Raw genomic sequence first — 18,103 nt, 5'->3', positions numbered from 1 at the left:
AGATAGATGATAGCTAGAAGGGTAGATAAACAGACAGGCAGTCACAGATAGATAGACAGACAGAAATGTGGATAAACATACAGAAATTTTAGAAGCATAGACAGATAGACAAACAAAATTCCCAGAAGAAGATGAACAGAAATATAGATCCACAGATAGATATACAAATAGGCACATAGAGAAATGGTAGACAGAGGGGGCAGCTGGGTAGCTCAGTGGATTGAGAGCCAGGCCTAGAGACAGGAGGTCCTAAGTTCAAATCTAACCTCAGATACTTCCCAATTGTGTGACCGGGCAAGTCACTTAACCCCCTTAATACATAGTATTGATTCCAAGATGGAAGGTAAGGGTTTAAAAAAAAAAAAAAAGAAGAGTGTAGATAGCCAGAGAAAGAGAGAGAGAGAGAAAGAGAGAGAAAGAGAGAGAGAGAGAGAGAGAGAGAGAGAGAGAGAGAGATTTGTTGTTCAGTCATTTCCAGTTCTTCATGACTCCATTTGGGGTTTCCTTGGCAATAATACCATTTGGCAATGATGCCATTTTCCTTCTCCAGCTCATTTTATGCTGAGAAAACTGAGATCAATAGGATTAAGTGATTTGTCCAGGGTCACACAGCTAGTAAGTGTCTAAGACCAGATTTGATCCCAGGTCTTCTGACTCCAGGCCCAGCACTCTATCTCCTTCCTGCATTACTTAGCTGCCCTGAGTGCATTGGACTCACATAGACAGACAAACAGACAGATAGATATGTTAGTATAAAAATTGGGAGTCTGGACAGAGATTTTCAGTGGTTTATTAATCAGAAAGGATAAGGTAAGGGATGATAAAGGAGGTGGAGGTAGGTTGCTAGATCTAAAGCAGGGGTTCCCAAACTTTTTTGGCCTACCGCCCCCTTTCCAGAAAGAATATTACTTAGCGCCCCTGTCACATACTATCACCGCCCTCTTACAGTTATTCACCACCCCAAATGCACCTGTGGCCATCACTGCTTCCCTGGATCACTGTAGCACCCACCAGGGGGTGGTGGTGCCCACTTTGGGAATCACTGCTCTAAAGTAAGGATTAGTGGGGCAGCTGGGTAGCTCAATGGATTGAGAGCAAGGCTTAGAGATGGGAGGTCCTAGATTCAAATCTGGCCTCAGATACTTCTCAGCTGTGCAAGTCACTTAACCCCCCATTGCCTACCCTTATCACTCTTCTGCCTTGGAGCCAATACACAGTATTGGCTCCAAGACAGAAGGTAAGGGTTTTTAAAAAATTTTAAATAAAAAAAATTAAAAAATAAAATAAGGATTAGTAAAGAAACTCCATTTAGCTGGTTTTCAAGCCTATACTCTTATTGCAGTAACCACACAGTGCATCTAATCTATCTCCATTCCTGAAGCCAGAGAGCCTTCCTTCCCATGTTTACCTTTTAAGTTCAACTAGCTCCTCCCTCTGGAGCACCCTTGCAAGATGACATTCAGGCTGATGCTAGGGGACATACAGGGGATGTCTGTTATCAGGGGACATCATCAAATGGGGTAGAGGTAATTTTCCTGAGATAGATAGATAGATAAATAGATAGATGGATGGATGGATAGATAGATAGATAGATAGATAGATAGATAGATAGATAGATAGATAGATAGATAGATAGATAGATAGATAGATGGATGGATGGATGGATGGATGGATGGATGGATGGATGGATGGATGGATGGATGGATGGAGGAAGAGAGAGAGTGAGTGAGAGAGAGAAGTAGATAGAACACAAATAGATAATGGATCTAGTCCCTTCATTTTACAGCTGAGAAAACTAAGGCTCATAAGGATGGCATAACAATCAAGGTCACGTAGCAGAGTCTGCCAATTATGAGGTCAGAGCTGATTCTGCTACACCACATTGTTCCTGCTTATGAGTTTCCATTTGGTCAATAAGATGAGAGAAGGTGGGGAAGAATTCAAAGAAGCACAGAATCTCAGAGTTGAAAAAGACCCCAGAGACCATCTAGTTCACTCTCTATAACATTTTAGATGAATGGTCATCCTGTCTCAATTTGGAGACCAACAGTAATGGAGAACCCTTATCTGAACAGAAGTCATATACCATTGTTTTTTTACAGTCTTCAAGTTTCCATCTACCTTGTATTTGAGAGTCTCTTCTCCAGTAGATGAGTACTTAGTACCTTATAGGTGTGCATTTTAAAATGCACTAACCCTGAGAGACTATCTCTCCCAGGATCTTCTACCCTAACTTCCTCAGACATATCCCATTGTGAAGATATAAGAGAAAGGGAGAGCATGGGTTTTCGAGCCTTTTTCCCCAACTGGTGGAAGCTCCTTTTTCCCCCCAGAGCGCCTTTCCCCCCCAGGACAGAGGAGCACTTCTGGAGAGTCTAATTTCCCTAGCTTTCCCTTTCCTAACCTAAATAAAACCAGCTATTCTAGTCCTAAGTGTAGCCTGATTTTTTTATTGAGCTCCGAAGGGCGGGGGTCAATTTCCCATCCAGGCTGGGGCCAACCCCGGCCAATTTCCTTCCCTTCCTCTGGCTTCCCTACCTTCCTTTTCCTTACCTTCCTCCCCTCCACCCTCATCCTCCTACCAATGGCTACATCATATAAGTCAACCCATTCAACTTTTAGATAGCTGTGATCATTAGAGAGCTGCCCTTAAATCAAGAAGGCATCAGTAATCTCTATTACTCTCATCTCTCTCTACCCCTGCCCTCTGGAGCTAAGCAGAACAAGTCTAACTCTTCTTCATTATGTCATTCAATAGTTTCTGATTCTTTGTGATCTCATGGACCATAGCCATCCATGGGTTTTTCTTGGCAAGGATCCTGGCATAGTTTGCCATTTCCTTCTCCAGTGGATCCAATGTATCCTTTTGTCAAGCAATCAGAGGTTAAGTGAATTGCCCAGGGTCACACAGCTAGAAAGTGTCTGAGGGCAGATTTGAACTCAGGTCTTCCTGACTCCAGGCCCAGCACTCTACCCACTGGGCCATCTAGCTACCTCTTCTTCTAAATCCAGTCAAATAAATATAGCTCTCACACATCCTTCAGGTTCCGAAGCTTCTCTTCGAGCTAAGCATACCAAAGAGTTTCAATCAAACCTTGTATGACATGATCTCCAATCCTCTCTCCATCCTAATTTCCCTCTTAAAGTCGGAGAAAAAACCAACAGAAGTGTCATATGTAACCAGGACGTTACAGGCTTCTGTGGTACACAGGACCAATTTCTCTCTGAGTAAGATGTACTTCTTTTGGCATTGGGGGATGCTAAACCAGGGGCCAGAAGACCAGAGTTCAAATTCTGGCTCTGACACTTACTGGTTTTACAATGATAAGAAAGTCACTTCACCTTTCTGAAACAGTTTGCTCACCTGTAAAATAGAAATAATATTATAGAGAGAGAGTGATTGTGAGAATCTGGCAATCAACAAGTATTCATTAATGTTCATACCATGTACCAGGCAAAGCAGCTAAGTGGCACAGTAGAGTATTGGAATCAGAAATACCCCCTTTCCTGAATTCTAATCTGGTCTCGGACACTTTCTAGCTATATAACCTTGGACAAGTCACTTAACCCTGTTTGCCTCAGTTTCCTTACTGATAAAATGATCTGGAGAATGAGCTATCTTTGTATTCCCAGCACTAAACACATTGTAAACATTTAGTAAATGTTTATTAAAGGATTTATTGTCATAATGGGAAAATAATTCTTCTGATCTAATCTGATGGAGTTTAAATTGAAACAGTCCTTTATATAGTTAAATAAAGTTAAGAGGTAAGCTCATTTTCTGTAGGCTCAATCTAACTCCAGGATAGGATGATGGCAGGCACTTCGTCCTATCCCACATGATATAATTGCTTCTGTTAAGTGTCTATATTACAAAAGCCTTTTGTTCCACCTAGCTTTGAACATATAGTTAGTCAGTCTGACAATGACAACTATCTAAACATTCTTGAATTTTTATGGATCAATGTTATGTTGGAGCCATTGTGGACCACCATTCAGTCTGTGATAGTAGTCTGGTCTCTTGAGATCCTCAGGATGTTTTGAGCTCAGTCTTTTCATAGGATGCAACAGCCTTGTTATGTGGCAGGCCATGAAATATGGCCAACTTCTCGTAGATTGCACTTGGTACCAGGTCGTGTCTTCCTATGTATTTGGTAAACAGTTAATTTTTCCTGTCTACAGTGATGTTTTTGCACAGTTGCTATCATTTCCTTGAATTATCTAGCTTGAGATCTCATCCAGAAACCTGGGACAATTTGTCCTTTTGGTCATCCCAAGGCTACGGTGAACTCCTTCACTTTAAATGCACTAGATTTAACATCCAACAAAGACAATTTTATTAAAGGAAACAGCTGTTATGTTCTCCACAAAGAGGCAAAATATAGAGATCCAAAGTCTTACAGTATCCCCTAATGCTGCTTGTCAATCAGGGGAGAGTCAGCTCATCCCTATACCTATCATGTCCTCCTATGGTATTGCCCACCATTGCTTGAACCATCTCTCTTTATACATAATAGAACCATCAAATGCCGGTGCCAGAAGGGACCTTAAAGGATAGAATTTCAGTGCTAAGAAGGACCTTGGAGCACAGAATGTCAGAGTTGGGAAGAACCTCAGAATTTTAGCTCTCTAAATCTCTTGACCATGAGCCCCTTCATAGGTGACTATTTGCTCCATTCCAGCTCCTCTGCATTTCTCCATCCCAAGAACTTCTTGGAACTAACAGCAAAATTTGGGAACGCCCCTCTAAATCCGACTAATGATTGGTATTTTAACAAAGTCTAGCTCTAAGTAGCTAGTGGCTAGCCAGCTAGGTGGCAATAGATAGAGCATATGATTTTATGATTTTCTGGTTTTATGATTTTGGAAAATGTATATTGAAAATTATGACATGCAATTAGGAAAATAAAATATCTTTGCATTAAAAAAAAACTTGTTGAATAGAGCACTGAACCTGGGGTCAGGAAGACTCATCTCCAGATTCAAATCTTACCTTAGACACTTACTAGCTATTTGTTCCCGGACAGGACATTTAACACTATTTGCCTCAGTTTCCTCATCTGTAAAATGAACTGAAGAAGAAATTGGCAAATCACTCCAGTATCTTTGCCAAGAAAACTCAAACAGAATGGAGTCATGAATTGTCAAACTGTAATGGGGAAACAAAGATATTTTATTTTCCCAATTGCATGTCATAATTTTCAACATACATTTTTCAAAATCATAAAACCAAAATTGTCTCCCTTCCTTCTCCCCTCTCAGAGATGATAAGTAATTTGATCTGGGATTATACATGCATTATCAGCGAAAACATACTTCCATATTGGTTATTATTATAAGAAGATACTCATATAAAACCAAAACCCCCAAATAAAACCATAAATAAACTAATGTGAAAGGTAGATTTTGATCTTCATCTGACTCCATCAGTTCCTTCTCTGGAGGAGGGTAGCATTCTTTGCCATAAGTCCCTCAGAACTGGCCTGGATCATTGTATTGCTGAGAGTGGCTGTCTTTCTTAGCTGATCATTCCACAATATTGCTGTTACTGTATACAACAGTGATAGGCAACCTTTTGTGTTTGGTGTGTCAAAATTGGCCAAAAAACCAAGCATAACTTGGGTAGTGTGTCACTTTGAGAAAAAAACCATATTTCATGATATTTATAGTTTAAGTAACAAAAATGTATACTTGTAATATATAACTGTATTTAATAAACCAAAATAGGTTAAATTAATGTAGGTAGAATTGTCATCTATAGTGCACAGAGTGTCTACACTACACTACAGCAAATGTTTCATCCTTGACATGCGGCCCCATACTTCCCTGTATGCAGCCTCGTGTCATCAAAAATGACTACGGGTGTCAGTGCTGACATGAGTGTCATAGGTTTGCCATCACCGGTATACAATGTTCTCCTGGTTCTGCTTATTTAGCTCTGCATCAGTTCATGTAGATCTTTTCAGCTCTTTATGAAATCATTCTGTTCAGCACTCCTTTTAGTACAAGACTATTCCATTATTAACATATAGCACAATGTGTTCAGCCATTCCCCAATTGATGGACATCCCCTCAATTTCCAATTCTTTGCCACCACAAAAAGAGCCACTATAAATATTTTTATATAAGTAGGTCTTTTCCCCTTTTTTATTAACACTTTCAGATCTAGACCCAGAAGTGATATCACAGGATCAAAGGGTATGCACAGTTTTATAGCCCTTTGGGCATAGTTCCAAGTTGCCCTCCAGAAAGGTTGGATCAGTTCACAGCTCCACCAACAATACATTAGTGTCCCAATTTTGCCCAACATTTAACACTTTCCTTTACTGTCATATTGGCTTATCAGATAGTATTGGGTGGTGCCTTAGAGTTGTTTTAATTTGCATTTCTCTAATCAAAAGGGATTTAGAACATTTTTTCAAATGATTATTGAGAGCTTTGGTTTCTTCATCTGAAAAACACTTCATATCTTTTGACATTTCTCAGTTGGGGAATGGCTTGTATTCTTATAAATTTGACTGACTTGACCAGCTTAAAGGAAAGCTGCTAAGGCCCTTTTCTACCCAGACCTTCTTTGTTCAAAGGTCCCAAGTTTTTCATCCTAACCACAATGAACAAATTCCTCCTCTCGGCCAGTGACCTGAAAATTCTATCTTTAACTTGTGTGAGCTTCTTGCCAAATGCTTTATTCCAACCCTGGTGTTCTTCCAGTTTTCAAAGTGTAAAAGGGGCAGCTAATAACAGTGAAAAGAACATTTGATCTCAATTAACCCTGGCAATGCCAAGCAAAGCAAAGCAAACAAATAACAAAACAGTCTCCGCTCTCTGCCCTCAAGGAGCTCACAGTCCCAAGATTACAATACAGAAATAAGGAGGTACTAAGACATAGAAAAGAGTGAATAAAAATTTAAAAAATCTAAGATTGGAAGGCTGGGCCACTAGGAAAGACCTCCAGGAGCCAGAGGAATTTAGTTTCAGTCTTGAAGGAAGCCAGAGAAACTTAGAAGAAGAAGTTACAAGTTCCTCATCTTCTACGAAATGACAATTTTCATAATCTACCTCAAGGGATCTTTGGGAACCATATGATAATGTAGCTAAAACATCATGTAGGGGGCAGCTGGGTGGCTCAGTGGATTGAGAACCAGGCTTAGAGAAGGGAGGTCCTAGGTTCAAATCTGGCCTCAGACACTTTTCAGCTGTGGGACCCTGGCAAGTCACTTAATCCCCAGTTCCTAGTCCTTGGCACTTTTCTGCCTTGGAACAAATACACAGTATTGATTCTAAGACGGAAGGTAAGGGTTTAAAAAAAAAAACAAAACTCATCATGTAAATATAAACTCTTATTATGTTGTACTCAAGGGACTGTCCCCTGGTTGACTTGATCTTCCAAGTAACTGATTTATGTCTTAACCTCATTCCCATTAAATACTAGGAACATGGAGGCGAATTACTTGGGAATATAATAACACAACATTTACATAGCACTTTATGGATTAAAGAAAAATATCACTGTCTCCTACATCCAGAAAGGTAGTTCTCTTTGGTACTTTTGGCATTTCTTTTTAAGGACGAATAGTTGAATCAAAAAAAATCTTGGAAATGTTGATTTTAGCACCCACAGTAGTCAACATGCTGGGCTCCAGAGCTGAGGGTGAACTTCATAGAGTGCAATATATCTAGAGGCGATCAGAGGAGAGAACATCATCCTGCATTTGTCCCAGGGAAGGGGGTGGATGGGAACAGTTTGTTCCAATGGCCATGAAGGCTGCTGAAACAGGTTCTGTGGAGTGCTTAGAGCAGTGATTCCCAAAGTGGGCACCACCGCCCCCTGGTGGGTGTTGCAGTGATCCAGGAAGGTGGTGATGGCCACAGGTGCATTTATCTTTCCTATTAATTGCTATTAAAATTTAAAAAAACTTAATTTCCAGGGGCGCTAAGTAATTTTTTTCTGGAAAGGGGGCGGGAGGCCAAAAAAGTTTGGGAACCACTGGCTTAGAGCATGGTCGGACATAGAAGAAGCCAAGGTCATCCAATGCATCCCAGACCATTGTCAGTCAGCCTGACTTTTGTCTTGCCACTGGACTTGGATGACTTTGGAAGAGAATGAGGCTAATAAGTTTGTGCAACTCTGCCTCACTTCAATCCAATTCACAAGCAAGTTAAGACAAAACCTCCTGATGCCATTGGTCCTCTTTGAAATGAAGAGCAAACATCAACAATTCATGATGGGCTCTTCACCCAGGTGTTCTGAGCTCATGACCAGAGCCCTCTCCATTTCTACAAAAACTTTCTGTTTGGTTTCCCAGCCTTCTGTCTGTCCCTCCTCCAATCCATCAGCTGCCAAGATGATTTTTCTGAACTCTAAGTCTAATCTAATCAAATCTAGAGACAGAGACAGAGACAGGAGAGTTACAGAGTCATAGAAAGGGAAGGAAGGAAGGAACAAAGGAATGAAGGAAGGAATGAAGGAAGGAACAAAGGAAGGAAGAAAGAAAGAAAGAAAGAAAGAAAGAAAGAAAGAAAGAAAGAAAGAAAGAAAAAGAAAGAAAGCCTAGAGTCTGGAAAACTCAGCTTCATGAGTTCAAATCTGGCCTCAGAGACTTACTAGCTCTGTGACCCTGTTTTTGTCACTTAATCTTGTTTGCCTCCATTTCTTCATCTGTCGAATGAATTGGAAAAGGAAATGGCCAAGCACTTCAGTATCTTTGCCAAGAAAACTCCAAATGGAGTCATGGAAAGTCATACACGACTGAACAACAAATCTATAGGCAGCCTGTCCTAAGAGGGGGAGGCAGTCTAGGAAGAGTACCTGGATTCAAAGCTTACCTTGGATGCTTGATACCTGCTTGACCCCTACTGGATAAGTCATTTTAGTCATTTAACCTCCATAAGCCTCATCTCCCTCATTTGTGGGATCTGAGCTGCCTTCCAGCATAGATATCTTATCATCATCATCATCATCATCATCATTATTATTATTATTATTATTAGGCATCTTATGAAATTTAAGGTTCCTTTTGGTACTAACATTCTGAGGCTGGAAGCAAGACTCTGTTGAGAAACCTGCCTTTGGGAGGCCTAGAAGTGGGTCTTGTAGAATGCTGGGCTAAGTGGTCAGGAAGACCCAGATTCAAAACATTTTCCTCTGACACTTACTAGTTGTATGATTGCAGACAAGTCCCTTCACCTCCCTAAATTTCAGAGCAACCAGGTCATGGGATCTGAAGTCAGGAAAATTCATTTTTGTGAATTCAAACCCAACCTCGGACACTTACTAGCTGTGTGACCCTGGGCAAGTCACTTAACTCTGCCTCCATTTCTACATCTATAAATTTAAATGAAAGAAGTGGCAAACCACTCCAGCATCTTTACCAACAGACCCCCAAATGGGGTCACAAAGAGTCAGACACAACTCAACAACAAGGACAACAAAAATGAGATTGGGCAAAGGGGCTAATGAGATATTCCTTCTTGTTCTAGAACGAAGATCCTATCATCCTCCAAGTGTCTACACTCAGTGGCCACATGACCTGACACCCTGACCATATCCTAGCTAGGCAATATTGGTTTTTCTGCTAGCCAAAATAATTGGAAGTGGTAGGAAAGGACAGCAAGTGCCATGCCAGGTGTTTTGCAATAAAAGTTGTTTTGTGAGTACTTATTATTCATTTTATGCCCATTTTCATAATGTAGCAATACATCATGCTGTGCCAAAATCTTTGGTATCCCGTGACTGAATTCTGAATGGACCAATCAAGAGGAGACATCAGATATAAAGTCAAGACCTCTAAGGCAGAATCTCTAGAATTGGAGGTGATTTTTCCTAACACACCATTCATTCCAACACTACTCATCCTTGTTCCAAGAGGGTCCATAGTGATTTGGGTCTAAAAGATCTTCCAAGGAAATTCCAAGCATCCCAGACCTTCCCAACAGGCTATCCAGGAGTCTGTGAGGAGGTTGACCTGAGGCATCATCACAACCAGGGTCTCCAAAGGAAGGTAAGCGTGGTTGGCTTCCCAGCCCACCGAAGCCAGAGGCTGGCAAAGGGCACTGACATAGGAAGCCAAGGTTTAATCCCAATTAAAGTTGGACATGATTCCTAAGTAAATAAGATGGGATGGGATGCCATAGGCATAAAGGTTCTAGAAGTGGAAAAGATTTTAGAGATTAGCTTGTCCAATTTTCAACCCTACCCCCTTACATACCTAGGAAACTAAAGACTAGTAGAACAGAAGATATTTCCAAGGTCTCATAGCTAGTAAAGAGTGGAGCTGAGATTCGAACCCAAGTTCTTCGATGACACATCCATCCAGGTTTCTTTCCACTCAACCTTTCATTTTTTTTTTAATCCTTACCTTCTGTCTTAGAATTAATTACTAATTAAGACAGAAGAGTGGCAAAGGCTAGGCAATAGGAGTTAAGGGATTTGCCTAGGGACACACACTTAGGAAGTGTCTGAGGTCAGATTCGAATCCAGGTCCTCCCATTTCCAAGGCTATCTGCCCCTCCATGCAGCCTTTCACAAGGTATAGTGGAAAAAAAAAAAACTGGGATCTAATCTTAACTTTTCTATATGTTCACTATGTTATTGTTCTAGAAACAGAAATTGCTTCTGATATTGTAGCATAAAGAACCCCCAGGACAGAGGTTCTCCCTTCACATTCCATTTTTGCTACTTAGTGAAGCCCACTAAATAAGAGGTAACAATTGGTGGTGGGACCCTGTCCAGCTGGGGTTGAATAGAGGACCAGAATCAAAGAGTAGGAGGTGAGCCTTAGGAGAGAAGAGGTACAGAGTAGGAAGGACTAAGGGTTCCCCAAAGCTCTAACCCACAGTGTCTTCTCCCCCTGGAATCCCTGTCCCTTGATGCTCTCATCTGGTTCCATGTCTTGGTTTCTGAGCTCTATGGAGATGATTCCCAAGTCTCCATCTCTGCCTTCAACCTCTTCCCCTGAGCTCCAGAACTAGAACAGGACACAGGATCACGAGGTCACAGATTTAAGGCTGGAACAAATCACAGAAGCCACTGAGTCCATTCCCTTCCTTTTACAGATGAGGAAACTGAGGCAAAGAAAGGCGAAGAGGCTGGTCACACAGCTAATGTATAAGAAATAGGATTTGAACCTAGGTCTTCCCAACTCCAATTCCATTGCTCTATCTACAAGAGCAGGCTGCCTCTTCACCCAGAAGTCCTGTGTTCAAAACCAAACTTGTTTTCTTCCCCCTTAAGTTTGTCAGCTTTCACTCCTTTCATTAAAGGCATCACCATCTGCCCAGGCACCCCAGGCTTGGAGCGGAGCAGGGAAGAGTCATCCCTATTCATATTCCTTCAGTAGTATCTCTTGCACCCCTTCCCTTCTCCCCTCACAGTGTTATTTATATATCATTCTATTTTTTTAGTGAAGAGATAAAACAAACTTTTTTCTCTTCCCCTCCAGAATGCACTGATTTTTTTGACCACTTATTACTTTTCTCCCCCTCCCTCTAACTCATGTCATTGTCCCCATCCCTCACGCCACTGTCCGAACAATCTTTTTAAGTCACTGCTGTCATCCTATCACTTCTCTACTCTGTAACCTTCAATAGATCCCTATTGCCTAGAAAAATGAAACTTTTTTATTCTGTCATTCAAGGCTCTCTATTATTTCATCTCCAAACTATCCCTCTAGCCCAATCTCACAATATTCCCTATAATCAAACCAAACTACTTTCCATCTCCTATTGTCTCCCATTTACATGTCTTTGCTCAGATGATCTCCTATACTTGCAATAAAATCTCCTCTTCCCTTCAAACCCAGCCTCAGCCACTTCTGGGCAAGTCACTTGACCCCCATTGCCCACCCTTACCAATCTTCCACCTATGAGACAATACACCAAAGTACAAGGGTTTAAAAAAAAATCTCCTCTTCCCTTCCTTCCTCCATCTCTGTGGAAGTCTTTAATTGAAAAAGTAATAATGATTTTACAGAAAATAGTGGGTTTTCCCTCATCAGGGGATCTTTGATCAGAGGCTGGATGAGCACTTCTGGGGTGTGTCAGTGAGAGATTCCTTTTATTTAAGAGTCGGATTTGGTGTCTTTAAAGATTTTTTTTTTCTGGAGACCATTTTATCTAATCCCCGCATTACAGCTGAAGAAACTGAGATTTCAAAAATAGAAGAGAGTTGTTCAAGGCTACAACATTTGTAAATATGAGTTCCCAAGGGAAATAGTAACAATAATAATAATAATAATAATAATAAGCATTAATGTAGTCCTTTTAATGCTGTCTCATTTAATCTCAAAAACAGCCCTAAGAAGTAGATGCTATTATTGTCCCCATTTTACAGATGAGCCCTGGGTCTCACAGCTAATATCTGAGGCAGGATCTACATTCAGGTTTTCCTGACTTGAGGTCCAGAACTTTATATACTAAAGCTTCTCAAATCACTAGAGGATACTAGTCTCCTCTGTGCATTTTGAGAGCTGAATTTGAATTTAGCTCCTCAGCATCTGTGCCTCATTATTGCAACTGCCCCATAGATCCCTTCTATGGGCCATGGGTCACTTGGATCTCTCTTGTCTAATTTCTCCCTTCTCACCTGGGTCCTTTCATTTCTTTTCTTTTCTGTTATTTTTTTAAACCCTTACTTTCTGACCTCGTGACAACTCTAAGACAGAAGGGCAAGGGCTAGGCAAATAGGGTTAAGTGACTTACCCAGGGTCACACAACAAGTATCTGAGGTTAGATTTGCACTCAGATCCTCTGGACTCTAGGTCTCGTGCTTTTTATCTACTGCCTAGCTTCCTCCCTTCATTTATTTCTTAATAATATTTCATTCTGAAAGGTTTGCCTACAAAACAAGATGTATCTCGTGTGTGAGGACCATATGGTGCAGACCCTGTATCAGTCACTGGCCAAAAATATCCCAGAATCCCTGAAGGTGAGGTGGCAAGGGGCTGGGTGGGTCTCTAAGAGAGGATAAGAACAGAATCAGACCTTCGGTCATGTTGTTAAGAAAGGGCATGAAATGAGAAAGAACAGTAAAGAAGAAATGAAATTAAATATTTTTATTTTAACCATCAAAATCAAGTAATGTTTCACAATAAATGTTCCATTTGCTCTATTCATATTTTTGGTATGTGTGGCTGCCTGGAGCTCTGGGAAGTTAAGTGACTTTCCTAGGGTCACCCAGTTAGTGTGTGTTAGAGGCAAGACTTGAAAACAAATCTAATTCCGGCTCTCTAACTGCTCTGCCCCACTCCCTCTCTCTGTGTGTGTGTGTGTGTGTGTGTGTGTGTGTGTGTGTCCTTTGGGGGTGTACCCTTTATTTGGGACAATCAACATGGCCTCTTCTCCAAGAATAACCCAAAATCTGGTCATGCCTCTCATACTTACCAGTTGTCTGTCAGGACTTATTTGGGCTCATCTGAATTTCTAAGAATCCTTTCTGTCTGACCCTTTAGCTGCCTCCAAGGTTCTGGGCCAGTGGAGCATGCCCAGAGCTGCAGCTGGTTCTTATCAGTCTCTCTACCAATAACTAAGCCTCCCATCTCCCAAGCTCCCTCAGCTACTTCATTCCCAGTCTCAAACCTTTGGTCTCCATCAGCCTCACCTGCCTCCTTCTCTTTCCCCTCCACTCCAAAGGTGTATGGCTCCATTTTCCACATCATTCATGGAAACCCCTTCAACTTGGAAGTACTGGTGGACTCCTGGCCGGACTTTCACACTGTCATCACCCGGCCTAAGAAAGAGGTAAGTAGAAGAGAATAATAAAACAAGATGGCGGAGCTGGGACAACTAGCAATGGAAGGTCCAGTTGGTGCAGAGAGAAAGCCAGATGACCAGTGTCAGAGATGGCATTTCTAATCTCTCAGTTACCATCTAGACCCCAAGGAAACTGCTGGAAAAGAGGAAAAATCACATAGAATCAGAGACAGAAGGAGAGGAAGAGATAATACTGACAATAATAATACCTAGCAATTAGATATTGTCAAATGCCATTTGACAAGAGCCAATAATTCAACAGGTTTTAATGTTAAGAGTACTTTCAGCCCTAAGTTCTAGGTAGGCAAGTATTCTTTTCCCATTTTACAGATGAAAAATCTCAAGCTTGGAGAAGGAAGAAACTAGCTCAGTAGCACAGCTCTCTATAATATTTGTCATGTCCTTCAACATGGTGACTTAATAAGCATATCCCTTGGCTTTGGATGTTTGTTCTTAGACCAGAAGGGAAACTAGGTGGCTCAGTGGATAAAATGTCCAGCCTGAGGTAGGAAGATTTATCTTCTAAAGTTCAAATCTGGCCTCAGACACTTGCTAACTGCATGACGTTGGGCAAGTCCTTTCACTTTGTTTGCCTCAGTTTCCTCATCTGTAAAATGAACTGGAGGGGCATCTAGGTGGCTCAATGGATTGGGAGCCAAGCCTAGAGATGGGAGATCCTGAATTCAAATCTGGTCTCAAACACTTCCTAGCTGTATGGCTCTGGGCAGGTCACCTAATCTCCATTGCTAAGCCCTTACCACTCTACTGCCTTGGAACCAATACACAACATTGATTCTAAAATGTTTTTTTTTTTTTTGAAACCCTTACCTTCCATCTTAGAATCAATATTAATTTCAAGGCAGAAGAGTGGTAAGGGCTAAGCAATGGGAGTTGTGACTTGCCCAGGGTCACACAGCTCTAAAATAGTTTTGTTTTGTTTTTTTCAAATGAATTGGAGAAGGAAGTGGCAAACCATTCCAGCCAAGAAAACCCCAAAGCAGGTCATAAAGAGTCAGACCCAACTGAAAAACAATTGAGCCACACAATATTTTAGTTAAAGAGATGAAAAAAGACATTTTTTCCTTCATTATCAGCCCAATCCAAACATCCCCTTTTCCATTCCAAATAGGCTATGGTTGACAAATTGGACCAATACACAAACACTTACCATATCTTCACCAAGGACCTTCAGAAATGCCAGCAATTTCTAGAAGCTACTGAAGTCATTGACTGGGACCAAGTCATTCAGATTCAAGGTAACTAGTCTCAGGGCTAAGAAAACATTGCCCTTTCCTCATTTAAACCATTTAAACACCAAACAAAGCTGGTCGGAACAGATGTAGACAAAGCTAGACAAGGACCAGTGATAGCTTCTCCTTCTTTTTCCCAGGTTGCCAGGAGAGCTTGGATGAAATCATAAAGAAAATCGCAGCTTCCAAGTCCATTCAGGTGGAACATTTAAGCAATGTTCTCTTTGTAAGAGAAGAAATTCAACAACTTGAGACAGCTGAGGACAAGTGTCCGGCAACCATATCAGAGCCAAAGTTGTTTGAGAGGTGAGAATTCAAGCATCAAACCTTAAACATCCATATATATTTCTTGAGTTCCCAATGCTTCAGAGAGTGGGGAAATGAGGTACTTTTGGAAATGTGGTGTTTGGAAATACAGGAGATAATAATAATAATAATAATAATAATAATAATAATAATAATAATAATAATAATAATAACAATAATAATAATGGCAATAATAATAATAGCAATAATAATAGCTAGAATTCATATAGCACTTTTTAAAGTTTGTAAGCACTTTACATGTGTTATCATATTTAATCCTCACAATAGCCCTGTGAGGAAGGTGCCATTATTATCCATATTTTATAGTGAGGAAACAGGCAACCAAAGGGGAAATGACTTTCCCAGGATCCCACAGCAAGTAAGTATTTAGGTAGAATTTGAACTCAGATATTTCTACTCCAAGTCCAATACTCTCTCCACTGAGCCACCTGGCTGGGAAATGCAAGAAGAACACCACATTTTAGAAAGAGTATTGCCATACTGGGCTAGGTCCAAACAAGGGAGAATGGGATGATGACAGGACTGGAAAATAGACCCGACAAGATCCAATTGAAGAAATTGGAATTTTTAGCATCAAAAAGAGAAAAAGGGGTTAAGGAGAAAGGAGCCATGAGAGTTGTCTTCTAGTATTTGAAGGATTGTCCTATGCCAGAGATCAGACTTATGAGTAATGAGTGGAAGTTACCAAGAATGTAAGTGTGGAACCATAAACCAATATGTCACATAAGTACTACTGGAAAGTAGAGTGGGCTGTTTTAGGAGGAAATGGGTTCTTCCTCTTTAGAGTTCTTAGAGCCAAAGCCAGATGACCCATCAGGGATGTGACAGAGGGGATTCCTGAGCAAGGACATGGGTTTGACCACATCCTGGGAATGAATATTTGAATAAATATCCACTTTCTATGTGGGCTTGGCCAAATGATTTATTTACAAAAGGGATAAGGGAAGGGAAAAAAATATTTATTAAGCACACATTCTAGGTGCTTTTACCAATATCATATTGTCTGATCTTCACAGCAACTGAAAAGCAGATGCTATTGTTACCCCAGTTTTACAGATGAGGGCACTGAGACACAAATTAAGCAGTTTGCTCAGTCACTCAACTAGTAAATGTCGGAGGGCAGATTTAAATTAAGATTATCCTGATTCTAGACCAACATTCCATCTATTATACCACTCTAGAATCCCATCTCTCCTTAGACTCAAAATTAGCTTTGAAGCAGCTAAATGTTGCAATAGGTACAGTGTTGGCCACAAAGAAAGATCTCAGTTCAAATCTTCCCTCAGACACTTACTTGGTTGTGTGGCAAATGACTTAGCTTCTATTGGCTTGACTGAATAACATCTTCTTCACAAGGGTATTGTGAACATTGTTGGAAGAGAATTTCCCTCTCCATTATGTCTCTTTGTTTAATGTCATCTCAGTGACCTGGATGTCAAAGACCACTGAATAAATTCAGTTATAGATAAGCCCTCGGAGAAAGGAAGATAAAGAACCAGGGAACCAAAGAGACAGGAAACTGATTCCAGAGGCACTGCCCCCCTGGGCTGCCCAGGCAAATTAAGAAACTATGATTGGTTCCTGAGATGTGACATGGGAGGGCTAGTGGGTGGAGAAAACTGCTTATAAGGGGAGATCCAGCAGGAAGAAGGGGTCTTCTTGCTGGAACATTGAGGTTGGAGGTTAGCCACAGGCCCATCATGTGTAATAAATATAATTATTTTATTTTTTATTATTATTTATTATAGAGTGATAAAATTAAAAATATCATGGTTTCAAAGGGTTTTCCCCTCTTACACATGGCAGTCAGTAGAGTAGAAAGCTAAGTAACTCTCTGTCTCTCTCCTATCTTTCCCTCTCTTTACTACTACTACTACTACTACTACTACTACTACTACTACTACTACTACTACTACTACTACTTTGATTAAAGTTATTAAGCTACTAGCAGCCTCATAACTTTAATTTTAATTATTACAACATCAAATGAGATAACATGGGCAAAGCATATTGTAAATTTTCAGGCACCATCTAAACAGTAGCTATAATAATAACAATACATAAAAAATGAATTTTGGAGAGACTAGACATCTATTATGGATATTTTGGAAAATGTGAAAGCCAAACTAATAAATAACTGGACTTATTTTTTTTAACAATAGAAATCATGAATTCAAGTTGACTCCCATGAGTGAATCCTATGCAAAACTTGTAAATGATCATTGGAATCTGGGTCTGAATGAGAAGAGCCTGAATTATGTCAGACGTTGCATCCAGAACTTTCCATCTTTTTGCCTGCTGAATTCTGAGGGGAATCCCATTGGCTGGCATGTCATGGATCAGACTGGGGAATTAAGGATGGGTTATACACTTCCCAAATACCGAAGAATGGGTGTCCAGAGTTACCTGGGGATCACTGCTTCCAAGTATCTTCTCAAAGAAAAAATTCCATTTTTCCTACATATAGCAGAAAGGAATAAATTCCTCTCTAATGCTTTGTCACAGAATGGTTTCCAGGTTTTCCTTCGTGGATGGAACCAGTGGAAGTTAACCCCAAATAACTCTGGCTGATTGAAGCCATTACTGATTCTAGAGAATATTTCAGAATGGAGTTAAATGGCATATATGCATGCATACGTACATATATATGTATATATGCTTCATTTTCAACCCAATGCTTAGCAGTGTCTGGAACATAGTAGGCATTTAATAAATGCTTACGAATAAATGAATGAAAGTTACCAAATAGGTTGAGCCTTGTAATACTACCTGGCTAC

At 40.5% G+C, this 18,103-nt stretch overlaps 1 protein-coding gene across 1 annotated transcript; it reads left to right on the top strand.

Moving 5' to 3' along the window:
* The first annotated feature begins 12,847 nt into the window (after positions 1-12,847).
* On the top strand, positions 12,848-17,897 carry LOC123252718 (glycine N-acyltransferase-like protein 2). The gene is made up of 5 exons (XM_044681974.1): positions 12,848-12,925; positions 13,630-13,737; positions 14,879-15,005; positions 15,140-15,305; positions 17,489-17,897. The coding sequence occupies exons 1-5, from the start codon at positions 12,848-12,850 to the stop codon at positions 17,895-17,897; spliced, it is 888 nt and encodes a 295-aa protein (XP_044537909.1).
* The last annotated feature ends 206 nt before the right edge of the window (positions 17,898-18,103 follow it).

The sequence above is a fragment of the Gracilinanus agilis genome, chromosome 6, assembly GCF_016433145.1.
Source record: "Gracilinanus agilis isolate LMUSP501 chromosome 6, AgileGrace, whole genome shotgun sequence".
Taxonomy (NCBI): Eukaryota; Metazoa; Chordata; class Mammalia; order Didelphimorphia; family Didelphidae; genus Gracilinanus; species Gracilinanus agilis.
This window is presented reverse-complemented; position numbering and strand designations above follow the sequence as displayed.